This window comes from Centrocercus urophasianus, unplaced genomic scaffold, assembly GCF_019232065.1.
Source record: "Centrocercus urophasianus isolate 14NV4802_14NV808 unplaced genomic scaffold, USGS_Curo_1.0 seq_11, whole genome shotgun sequence".
NCBI lineage: Eukaryota > Metazoa > Chordata > Aves > Galliformes > Phasianidae > Centrocercus > Centrocercus urophasianus.
Genome location: NW_024884253.1, coordinates 32,762,735 through 32,774,884, shown reverse-complemented (window position 1 = coordinate 32,774,884; position 12,150 = coordinate 32,762,735). Strand labels below are relative to the sequence as shown.

General features: G+C 44.6%; 1 protein-coding gene and 5 non-coding genes across 6 annotated transcripts in view; 3 read left to right on the top strand and 3 right to left on the bottom strand.

Moving 5' to 3' along the window:
* Positions 1–4,510, top strand: part of DNAJC5B (DnaJ heat shock protein family (Hsp40) member C5 beta) — a 12,426-nt gene extending 7,916 nt beyond the window's left edge. The window contains exon 4 of the mRNA XM_042835535.1: positions 4,416–4,510. Within this exon, the coding sequence (XP_042691469.1) occupies positions 4,416–4,510 (95 nt within the window). The remainder of the gene's footprint in view (positions 1–4,415) is intronic.
* A 4,488-nt stretch (positions 4,511–8,998) lies between these two features.
* TRNAY-GUA lies at positions 8,999–9,088 on the bottom strand. The gene is given in 2 exon segments: positions 8,999–9,034; positions 9,052–9,088. It is a non-coding gene; the product is annotated as a tRNA-Tyr (tRNA).
* A 264-nt stretch (positions 9,089–9,352) lies between these two features.
* Positions 9,353–9,425, top strand: TRNAR-ACG. Its single transcript has one exon. It is a non-coding gene; the product is annotated as a tRNA-Arg (tRNA).
* A 354-nt stretch (positions 9,426–9,779) lies between these two features.
* Positions 9,780–9,852, bottom strand: TRNAR-ACG. Its single transcript has one exon. It is a non-coding gene; the product is annotated as a tRNA-Arg (tRNA).
* Positions 9,853–10,161: 309 nt separating this feature from the next.
* On the top strand, positions 10,162–10,251 carry TRNAY-GUA. The gene is given in 2 exon segments: positions 10,162–10,198; positions 10,216–10,251. It is a non-coding gene; the product is annotated as a tRNA-Tyr (tRNA).
* Positions 10,252–12,077: 1,826 nt separating this feature from the next.
* Positions 12,078–12,150, bottom strand: TRNAR-ACG. Its single transcript has one exon. It is a non-coding gene; the product is annotated as a tRNA-Arg (tRNA).

The window sequence follows — 12,150 nt, the reverse complement described above, 5'->3', positions numbered from 1 at the left end:
TGTTTTGTTTTGTTTTGTTTTGTTTTGTTTTGTTTTGTTTTGTTTTGTTTTGAGGAAAGACCTAAGCAGTCAGCTCATCCTTGTTTGCTTCCATTGTTGTGGAAGGCCTTATGCTGTTATATTCTTACGTTTATTATGCTTAAATTAGCACAGTGCAACTGCAAATGTCGCATTTCCTTAACAGGAAGAGTTTTTTCCTCCCTTTTCACACTAATTTACCCTTCTATAAATATGTCACAAAACCCTTATTGAAACAAATGCTATTTATATAGCCAATATGACAGTGAATATTGTTTTTAGATTGGTTTTGCCTACAGGCATATCACAATAAATATAGTCAGCTTAAAAATTGATCATACTTGGCCACTCACTGCAAAGGCCCCCTAGAAAATGAGTGGAACATTTATAAACACAATGCATTGCTTTAAATAAATATAATGTACTGTAAGACATTAAGAGAGACACATTCAAAGCCAGGCTGGATGGGGCTCTGAGCAACCTTACTTAGCTGTAGATGCCCCTGTTCATTGCATGGAAGTTGGACTAGATGACCATTAAAGATCCCTTCTAACCCAAACAATTCTGTGATTTTGTGATCTCACCTGAGAACTGCAAACATAAACTTAGTCTTGATACTTGTGAATCTATTATGAATCTATGACACTATAATCAAGTCTGAAATAAGAAGGTAAAACTTGTAAGGATAACATTTTTTAGTTCTGCATGCCTCTCTCTTTTTTATTTTTATTTTTTTTTAAATTTGGCAGGCATTTTGATGTCCCCCAAAAATCCAAAAATCCAGGACCAATTTCCCCAGAGTCAGGAAAAAATATTGTCTCTCCTTTTGGTACTGGTGATGTCTATTGACACAAGTTCTGCAATTTTAGGCCATCATCCTATACCTTTACTCCCAGCAAGTCTCATCAAAATAGCCATTTAAAAAAAAAAGAGTGTATGTTTAGCAAAGTGACAGTATGTATTAAGTACTTTGAAGACAGTATTAAGTGTATAGGTGGGGCCTGAAGAAATTGAGTTATTTCTGTCTTTCCTGGACTTCTCTTCAGTCTTGCTGTATTTTCTTGCCCATCAAAACCAGCTTGCTTAATTAGAGTAGAATTCTACACATTTTAGAGTTAGATGAAAATAAAACAACAAATCAAGAATAAAAGATAAAACTTCATGACAGAGGATGACGTGAGCATCTTTTCTGCAACCGATAGGAAAATAGATGGGGAGAACTCATTGTGGCCTTCTAATATTTGAAAGGAGCATATAAACAGCAGGGGGTACATCTGTTTACTAGTGTGGATAGTGAGAGGACAAGGGGGAATGGTTTTAAAACTGAGACAGGGGAGGTTTAAGTTAGATATTAGAAAGAAGTTTTTCACTCAGAGGGTGATGACACACTGGAACAGGTTGCCCAAGGAGGCTGTGGATGCCCCATCCCTGGAGGCATTCAAGGCCAGGCTGGATGTGGCTCTGGGCAGCCTGGGCTGGTGGTTGGTGACCCTGCACGTAGCATAATCATAAAACTTCATCATAAAACTTGATGATCATTGTGGTCCCTTTCAACTCAGGCCAATCTATGATATTATGATTCTATGATCTAGAAAGATGAAGGATAATCAGTTTTAACTGACTTTAACTGCACTTCCTTTCTCTCTTCCCCCAGCCAGAACTTAGGGATTCTGGTCAAAAGGATTCAGGTGACTTAGAATGTTGCACATTGGGTTTTTTCAGTAGACATCTTCAAATTTAGAGCCAGAGAAATGAATACATCTTTTATGTAATGATTAGAAATGTTCCCATAGGTAATTGAGAAGCAAATGTAATCAGTCCTGCAGCAGATTTTATTTTGGAGGAGGAAATGATACAAGAATCCAAATTCTTCACATGCCCTCTACCCACAGACTGAACACTCTGGCTAGTGATTAATTTGCTTCCCGCTGTACCCAGTGTATATATTATCACTAGCCAGAACTTTTCTTACTGAGGTCAAAATGTGAATTCTGAAACTAAGGCTGTACTTTGTTACATCCAAATATTTGATAGTCATTCTTTGTTCTTCCGAGGAAGGCAACAGAAGTAAGACATCACAATTCCTGATGCTAAAATCCTCTGAGAGCAACTCCACCAGTTCTTGTTGTGCTCAGTGGGAGCTGCTTGGAGCTGACTATTCTGCTCAGAAAAAGCAGTATGCATGTTCTGGGAGTGGAGGTTTAGACATGACATTAAAAAAGCATTAAATGCAGTAATCTGTATCACACCACAGTTTTACAGATGACCTGAGACCCTCTGACACTGGCACTGGGAAGCATCATGCACATGTCTGCAGTGTGGGCGTGTGATGTTTATTTATTTTCAGATGCACGCACGCTGCAGGTTGCCAGATTTTGCTCCTGTTGAAGACAACCCTTTTGCTGATTTTTGTGGCCCCAAGTGAGAGGACGTTTGAATTTGGATTGCCTTGGTGCTTCAATGATGCACTCAAACTGTTTGTCAGGTTTGCCCTCCTCTCTTGTTTTGTTATCACCACACGACATTTCTAGACCAACTTTCACTTTACAGAAAATGAAATCCAAGAGAAAAGAAGAAAAAAGGAATAAGAACTTGAGCAACAAAATAATTTCACAACTCAGAAGCAATCAGTTTTAGCACTTCATTGTCTCCTCCGCTCTCCATATGATACCAATGTAGGCGAACAGTGAGCAAGAGCTATCTATAGAAAGCAGTTTAAACTGCGAATTCTGTTGCACCTCCACTCTGCAGCTCTCCATTAACAAGCTATATTTGTTCAGTTTATTATGCCAGAGGTCCCTGCTCTGATAAAAAGCACCATACATCTTAGAAAGGTCCTGGCAGCAAAATATTTATGGAAGGTGTCAGCTCAGGACTGTCCATGGAGCAGCTGGAAGCAACACAACATATTTGCAGAGGGTTCTGTTCCCTTGTTGCACATCTGGGTATTACAGCAACATTAACTGCTGGTCCCAGCCCTCCATAAATGATCTTCCAAGAAATGAACAACTTGGAGGCAGCGGAGGGTGGGAGTGAATGCTGCTCAGAAGACTGGAAAATACATAGCAACTTAAAAATGGATTGGAACTGCCAAACTAACGATAACCCGCACTGAGCTCTAAGAATTAATTACTCATGTACTTTTAGAAGTTATGAAACATGTCTGTCTTTGTCCTTGTGTCTAAATTAGGAATTGCCCATACAGAGAAGCTGCTCAGCATTTAATCATCCTTGCCTTTCACATTGTAGGAGTCAAAGCAGTTCTGCCCGCACTGAGGGGAAGCCGTATGGCATGCCATTAGGTTCCTGCTCGGGGTTAAGTTACTTCTGTACGTTACATCTTCTGCCCATGATTCATCCCATCAACTGCCATGTAAACAAGAGGAAATGTCAGATTACAATTTTTTTCCTAAGCACTCCATCATATGGGGAAAAAAGGTCATAATGTGTATTCAATTACTCTAAATGCTGTGTTAATTTCAAGAGAGAGATAGCTCAAAGATTTTCATATGAAAGCACCATCATCAAAATTGCTGAATCCTCAAGAGGCACTCTCTGAGACCCAAGCTCAAAAAAGGTGGCTTGGAAAGAAGCCCAAAAGAAAGGCACATAAATGTTATTCATCATCAGAGTGAACAAACAGCCATTGGGGAACTTTGCAAGGGTTGAGCTTCTCTCCACTCTGCAACAAATGTATTTTTTTACAGATATATTGGGAAACCAAGTGTATAACTGAATGGAATGAGAAAGCAAAATACCAAGTCATATAGTGATCATATGAGTTCTTGGCAGTTCCAGACTCATCAAAACAATAGTTCTCAAAATCTTATTGAAAATATATTACATAGGACTTCAGAATGCAATTTAACATTTTTATATAGCTTGATGGCTTTCAGGATGTCTGATTTCTTCACTCTCAAGCACATTACTGCTCACACTTTTTTTCCTTTTAACTCTCTTTTTACTTCACTTTTAACTTGGTCTTCCTCCAGACTCATTCCTGGCCCACTCCTGCACACGCTGCCAAGGTCAGTGCTTGCTGAGTCACAGCAGCACTGTGCGTTCCGACATTTGCAGGAACAAGCACTTGTGACTGGAACAGGCAGAGACCCTTACCTGCCAACCTCCACAAAGCACCATGTAAAACATTGCCCAGTTTAATAACAATAGCAATAGGCACTCTGAAATCTGCTGTTATGCCTGGACAAGGTGTAAGAGCATCTGTGGACACGGTGTGAACATCACTGTCTCTTCAGCAGGCACACAGCAGTCTCTGAAGCCAAGATTAAGCCGTAAGCCAGGACAGCAGATGAAATGTTGTGGTGCCAAAAAGAAGTCTGACTTTGACAGCAAGTGAAGGATTCTTCAAGTAATTTTTGTCTCCTTCCTCTGTTTAGATGGAGAAACTCCTATTGTGCTTCAGCCGACAAATGCAACTGAAAAGACGCAGCTCATAGGGGACAGCCATCGGAGCTACCGCACAGACTCCTAGAGCCGGCACACACAGCCTGGTGGTGCTTCCCAGAGAGTGTCACAGCAAGGAAAAGCGTGTGACAAGCTCTGCAGCCTGTTCCTGTAACTAACCAAGAGTAACCTCAGAGTAATTTCCTGTCAAGGCAGAATCTCCCTCTAGGCCACTGCAAGTAGTTTCTGGTCTACTCTCTGCAAAGAGATGCCTACAGCCAGTGCAGAGATCTCACTGGTTCAGACTGCCCTTTTGGCACCATCTTCCCTCTGCAATGCTCTGCAACTGCTTTTCTCCCCAGCCCTCAGCTGGTGTTTCACCTCCCAGACATGGTCTGGAGCCCTCTCCAGACACACCAGTCCCATCTCTCTATGCCCTGGGGAAGATTTCCCTCAAAGGAAAATCAGTGGCAAGGCTGGTGGGGCTTCTGCAAAGTGGAAGCACTCTCTGGAAAGCAGGCAACACCTTAGTGATATCAGCCCAATTCTGGCAACTGGAAATCTGAGCCAAGGTGATGTGCTCCAGGGTCATTTAGGTGGTGGTAACACAGCAGATGACTCCAAACCCAGAAGCATCAACCAGAATGATACGCATGTAGGCTCCATGTTCTCCTGCACATGTGCAGACCATGCCTGTACAAGCTGCAAACACCCCAGGGAGAGAGTTGCTGGCCCTGGGCTCTCATATCCCCACCACCATCACAAAGCTTTCCCGTTCCTGCATGGATAGGTCTGCTGCTCATGCCATGCAGCCTCAGCTTTTCCATTTGCAGCTGCAGTGTGCTGGAAGTTGATACTCAGCCAAGAGCTTTTTGCGGCCTTGCTCACTGCACGGTGCCCTGGCCACTGTCCACACCACCCTGCTGGCATTGGGATGGCATCCATGCCACGTGTGCTGCTTTGTGGGACAGTGAGGACTTGGAAGGGCAGAGGAGCAAGCATCCTCCTCGCAGTGCTTGTCCTTAGGTGAGCCTGGGTCCTCCTCTCCGCCCCAGCACAGGGGCTTTAAGAACATATTGCATGGCTTTAAATAAAGAAGTAGGGATGAGAAGCACACTGACAATGATATCCTTGAGTACACAAAACACTCAGTTTTGAGCAAAAATGTGATGCCTGTGCTTTTTTGAAGAATGAATCAGGTGTATACCACTATGCAAATCAGTGGAGTTACATGTGGGTACAGCTAAAGCAAGCATAGAGAAATGAGACCCCTAATTTGTAAGAGATAAAGAAGAAACTCTGAGATCTTAAACTTAGAACTTCGCTCATTTAACACAGTAGTTTAAGGCTTAGACAGATGAATTTCATTTTATCGATCATGTTACATCAATCACTGTCAGTTCTCTACATTTGCTATTTTTGTTCCTCTAATCACAGTGCTGTGGCCCAAAGGGGGAAGTAATGTACCACTAAATATAGAGACCAGTCAACGTACAGCTAGTCAAAAATCTTATTCTCTTCTTTAAAATTGGATTCTGTGGTTGTGAAACATTATTGTCTTCCTTCTATTCTCACCTTTCACATCAAATGTCATTTAGTGGCAGCTAAATTTATGAGAAAAGAGTGTGTTTCATAGCACTAGCAATCACTCCAAGTCAAGAAGCACTACTTTCAACATTTCTTTAAAGTTCCCACAATGCATGGATATTTAAAAATCCATCAACTCTAGTTCAGAGTACATGTCTGTTCTCCAGGCACGGGCACTGGGGCCACCTGATGCTCACATTGTCCTCAAGGAAATCTTCTACCTGTGAAGTCCCTCGTCCTGCTTCCATGGAAGCAGCCTTGGTTTCACCAACAGCCACAGATCAGGCCTGAAGCCAAGAAAAGAGGGGTAAATCCCAGATTAGTAAAAGCATTTTGACAATTTTATTCACACACAACACCCTTGATAGCCCTCAGGACCCCAGTGTATGTGCTAGATCCCAAGTTTACTGAAATCAAGGAAATGATTTCCATGGGCTGGAGAAGTACCGTAAGTCATGTGATTCTCATTCACTCTTTCTATGTAAGAGATTTTGCTTGGGAAAGATTTATGACTCTAACTTGCAGAGTGATGCAAATACAAGCGAGCTGCTGCATGTTTGCAAAGCCCTTTTACTGACATGAGGATCTGAACAGAAGAACCACAAAATGTATTTTCTAAGACAGCCAAAAACCCCAAACAAACCATTGGCTGAGCCTCTGAGTTGGTTCCTCTGGATTTATAGCTTGAAAACCTGAACCCACTGTTTGGCTTCAAAAAGACAAGGTGGATTTCAGGGTAGCAGAGCGTTTGCCACTCTCCCTGCTGTCGGGATCGGCCGTTTTGAGGACATGTGGAGAAAGGATGAATAAGGATTTCAGGATTCAGCTGTTCCATGTGGGTTCACTTGTTTTGCTTTTCAAAAAAGCTGCTAAAGGGAACACAGCTGTGCTTACATGACCTGTTTCTATGTAAAATTCAGTCACACACCCATTAATTTTCTCAAAATGTACAGTTCCTCAATTTTTTGGTTCTATTGTGCTGCTTTTCTTTGGATGTAAAGTGCAATGTATTCCAACCTACCTTTCCTGTCAAAGCCTCTGACTAATAAAGCTTGCACATACAAATTGCAGCACTCCTTTACTTTTCCAAACCATCAACCACTTCACTGCAGTAACTGATGAAGCAACCTTTGAGTCTGCTGTCTGAAAGGAAGGCCTTGCAACCTGACAAGCTGCAGCTCAGGAACAGGGTCTTGGGTCTTGGATTGCAGCAGATCTATGTAAAGCAACCAGGGGTGTAGCCACACACTGCAAAAGCGTCCTTTACACAATGCAGGATGCTTGTCTAAAAGTTCAGCAGGGGGTTGAAGTGATGCAATGCAACAGCTGTGCTGGCATAAGGGCCCATCTGGAAAGATAACCACCAGCACAGGGTCCATGCTGCTGCTTGAGACTGTGGCAGAGCTCCTGTAGCTCCCTGGGGCTGGGAGCTCAACTGGGGATTCTGCATCTGTCCAAGAACCAGCACAGAGTGACAGATAACCTGGGCCTGGAACAGGACAGGAGCGCTTCCCACTAATATGGTATCCAGCCCCTGTGACCACAGAAGCTCAAGCATTTGAAAAATAGATGAGGAGCAGCAGCTTTGTTTGGAGGTATTCTATAAGATCTCATCCTTTGGAGTGCTTGAGTATTAACACATACCCAGATTCACTCAAAATGCAGAATGGAAGAAATCTTAGCGGGTTTAGGACTAACATCAACAAAATGTAATAGAATACTGGCAGGAAGGTTAAACTTCTACTGCCTGACCACAAACATCCGCCTCTAATGTTGTGGGCCATTTCTTTCAGAGCAGTCCTTGTGCAGTAAACCCCTCTGCTTAATCCAAGACACATCAAACATTAGTGCATTCCATTTCATTTCATCGCTTTTTTTTTTTCCTTCCCTAAGGATTAATACCTACAATATGGGGATGATTTCAGGTTTTTTTTTTTTTTAATTGCATTTTTGCTTTTTTTTTTTTTTTTAATAAATAAAATCATTTTTAAAAATATATGGAGATGTGCAGAACTTAGGAAATGCTGTCCCTGGTCAGGCACCACGTGCAGCCACACCAGTGGCTGTTTGCAGGACATGTCCAGAGAGGGGCACTGAAGGTATCTGCAGCACAGGTTTTATGGGGAACAATTAAGGGAGCTGGGATTGTTCATTCAGGAACAGAAGAGAGAGGCTCTCATTCAGGAGAAGAGGAGGCTTAGAGGAGACCTCATTGCTCTCTACGAGTGCCTGAAAGGAGACTGGGGAGATGGCAGGTCAGCCTCTTCTTCCACATAACAGCATTAGGATGAGAGGTAACAGCCTTCAGTTGCATCTGGGGAGGTTCAGGTTGGATATTAGTAACAAATCATTCTCCGAAAGTGGCAGTGCATTGGCACAGGCTGCCCATGGGACTGGTGGCATCACTGTCCCTGGAGGTGCTCAAGAGACACATAGATGTGGCATGAGGGACGTGCTTAGAGGGTATGGTGGGGATGGGCTGATGGTTGGACTAGATGATCTTAAGGTCTTTTCCAACTTTAACGGTTCTGAGAGGTGGGCAGGATGTCACCGTGCACTGGGGGGCACCTGACTGAATATGGAACCAATGTCTTACTGCATGGAAACACCAAGGTTCCACACAGTCAGAATGTTTGGGGCAGAGGAGGTTCTGAGAAAACGTGAAACTTCAACATCCACTTCAACATCCTGATTAACTGGGACAATGCCAACAGGTGTTCTCAGAGCAAGCCATTACTTGCCTTGGGAGTGTTTGTGGTCAACTGGAGCAAGCACACCTCTCGTTTCCCAGTGCTGCCAGAGCGTCACAGTGAGCCTTTAGGAGGCTGGGTTTACAGTGCGGGCGGGTCTGTCAGAGAAAAACAAAGAACCAGCAGTAGCTTAAAGAGTAATTAGTTATAAGCACTTTCTCGGGTGAACCGACAACCGTGGTGTAGGAGGAACAGCGCCAGGCCTCATATACTATGAGGAAAGAAAAAAATGTCACGTCTCCTTCGAGCCGGAATCGAACCAGCGACCTAAGGATTTCCGCAGGGAGCACCACTACAGTCCTCCGCTCTACCAGCTGAGCTATCGAAGGGACATGGCGATTGGCGCTCCAGCACAATGTATCAACGTACTTAGCGGTGGCCCAGCGGCGCATGCGTAGTATCCCAAGATTCTGTTGAGGGAACTGGCTGCACCCTGCGCTCGTGGTGCGGTGGGGCAGGAGCTGGCGGGAGCGCGAGGAGATGCGGCGCGTGCCGAGGCTACACAGAGGAGGTCGTGAAGAAGGAAGGCGGCGGCCCAAGCGTCCGGGGTTGATGGGCTCTAGGATGCAGTGGGGAAAAGCCCTAAATATGTCGGGCCAGTGGCGCAATGGATAACGCGTCTGACTACGGATCAGAAGATTGTAGGTTCGACTCCTGCCTGGCTCGTTCTTTTTCCCCTCCCTGACTTGCACACATAGTAAAGCTGGTTTCTTTTATCACGAACTCTTTTCTTAGTACCGGTGCGCGCCCAGCGGAGAACTGTCTCCCGGACCCTCTAGCGCAGCCACCGGCAGCCGCGTTCTGGTACTTCCCAATTTGGGAGTTGTGTCTTTAAGGGGAAAAAAATAGGTTCTTTTTTGTGTCTTTTTTATTGTGTCAAACGGCGCTGTGCTCCCAACACCACACAAGCAAGGAAGGTTTTGCTGCCAACTCGGAGGAGACCGCCGAAGGCTCAGCATCTGTTCCGCAGTCACCTGGTCACAAAGCAGCTGCAAGGCAAGACGCAGCGGCAAAACGAAACGAGCCAGGCAGGAGTCGAACCTACAATCTTCTGATCCGTAGTCAGACGCGTTATCCATTGCGCCACTGGCCCCGCACAAGAAACAGTGTCGAGCCGCCACACCCTCAGCGAGCTGTTGGCTTAGCCCCAGCATTACGGCGGTACGCAGCGGCGCCAGGTCGTACTCTGCGCCCCGCGCAGTGCCGCGGAACGACAACAGAGGCGTGAGAACCGCGTGGCACCGTCAACCCACCCCTCTGGCACGCGCACATCTGCCAGCAATGAGGGGCACCCCCGCCGTGCGCATGCGCCGGCCCGCTGCCTGCAGAATGCGCATGGTCAGCACAACGCGCAGGGAGGGGCGGGGACGTTGGGCGGCCGCGGGCAACTGTTACGTAGGTCCCTTCGATAGCTCAGCTGGTAGAGCGGAGGACTGTAGTGCTGATCCCTGCGGGAATCCTTAGGTCGCTGGTTCGATTCCGGCTCGAAGGAGACGTGACATTTTTGTCCTACTTTTTGGGGAGAGTTTGAGAGTTTTGTGATTCTCGCATTCCCACAGCTGTTACCCGCCAGAAGCTGACTGCAGTTTAAAAGGGCCTTGCTCCAGGCCAGCCGAGTGCTTGCTCCCTGCCAGGGATCCATTATACACGTGGTAGTGTGCTTGCTTGGCATGTGCTGAATAATAAAGCACTCATATTCTGCTTTTTTTTTTTTCTTCCTGTCTTATGTTCTATTATATTGCTGTCCTTTACCCTCTTTTCCTTCATGTCTTCTCATTACAGGTGCTACAAGTGTGCAGAAGAATACACTTGACAAGCCACTTCCTGGCTGAGAAAGAGGACGTCTGAGTGTCTGCATTGTAGGAGAAGAAAGGCAGTTTTCTCCTTCAAAAGGACCTGGAATGAATGTTCTCCACGTGAGAGAGTGCTTTTCAGATACAAGTGCAAAGAAGGCCTGCTACCTTTGGAAATAAGAAAGGCAGGAAAATTGTCAGTCAGCAGACAAACAGATCAAGCTCAGCCAGAGTCAAACCTCCAGGCTTGTAGTATGAAGTTAAACACTATGCGTTGAACCACTGGCCCAAGATGAGGACTCTGTTAATTAGTACATTTTTAGGTACTCATATTTTTAGGTGTACTTTTTTATGTATACACATCTCCTTTTCCTTACAGCATGATGCAAGTACACACCTCTTAAGAAGAACCTAGGAGGAAAGCAGAGCAACAGGGGCATCTGGAAAGCAGAGAATGAGGGGAGACATCCATTTCCTTCAGTGTCCATCATCTTACACACCAGCACACACCAACAGTCAAATCTGAATTTACAATCCAAAACATTCCTTTGCTACTCTCCAGTGTGTGACAGGGCACCAATTCCACCTTGGCCCATAAGAGCAGGTTTTCATGATTAAGATTCACCTTTTTTTGTACATAAATATCTTTGCCCCTTATTTCCTTCAGAAGTTCATACAAACTCTTGCATTCCTTTTTACTCATTTGGCACTTCCTCTTGTTCCTGTTTCTAAGGTGTAGTGCACAAAATAAAAGCACACTCAGAATCTCATCTCTTCTGCATCTTGCAAGCTGGCCAGTTTGAGGCCAGACGCTTTTTCTCTCCTACCCAAAAGTATAGATACAAATGCTTTTCTGTGTAACTGTATGTTACCTGTAATGAAGTGCAAGATGGGGGAAGATAAATAAATAAATGTTCATTGGAATGAAAGCCAGGACAGAAAAACAAAGAGGAAATGAGCACCCTCACACCTCAAAAAAAAACCAAAAAAAAAAACCACAAAAACAGAAAAGAAGTATGCATTGAATGTATTGACCTCAGGACTTGCAAAAGAAAGAGGTTGAGGAACTGGCACAGGCTGTCCACGGTGGTGGTGGAGTCACTGTCACTGGAGGTGTTAAGAAACATGTAGATGTGGCGTTCACAAACATGGTTAGTGGGCATGGTGGGGATGGGTTGATGGTTGGACTCAATGCTTTAAGAGGCCTTTTCCAACCTTAAGGATTCTGTGATGATTTTAGCCTCTCGAGCTATGTCCCTATTAAATTAATGTATTAATATAATTGTTTGGCTCAGCTTTCCAGATGTCTAGGATGTGCTTGTGTTTAAATAACTGCATATCTAGTGTTGGGATAGTAGAGAAGTTTAGTAAGCGCGTCATTTAGATATCTGAGTGGGAAAGGACCAGTGGCAGAAGGCAGCTTGCAGGACCAGCCAGTACTGGGCTGGATGCTCCTCTTGGTCTGGCAGAGAAAAAATAATGATAAATAAAATATATTAAAAAAATAAAAAATAAAAAATTCCAACGAGCCAGGCAGGAGTCGAACCTACAATCTTCTGATCCGTAGTCAGACGCGTTATCCATTGCGCCACTGGCCC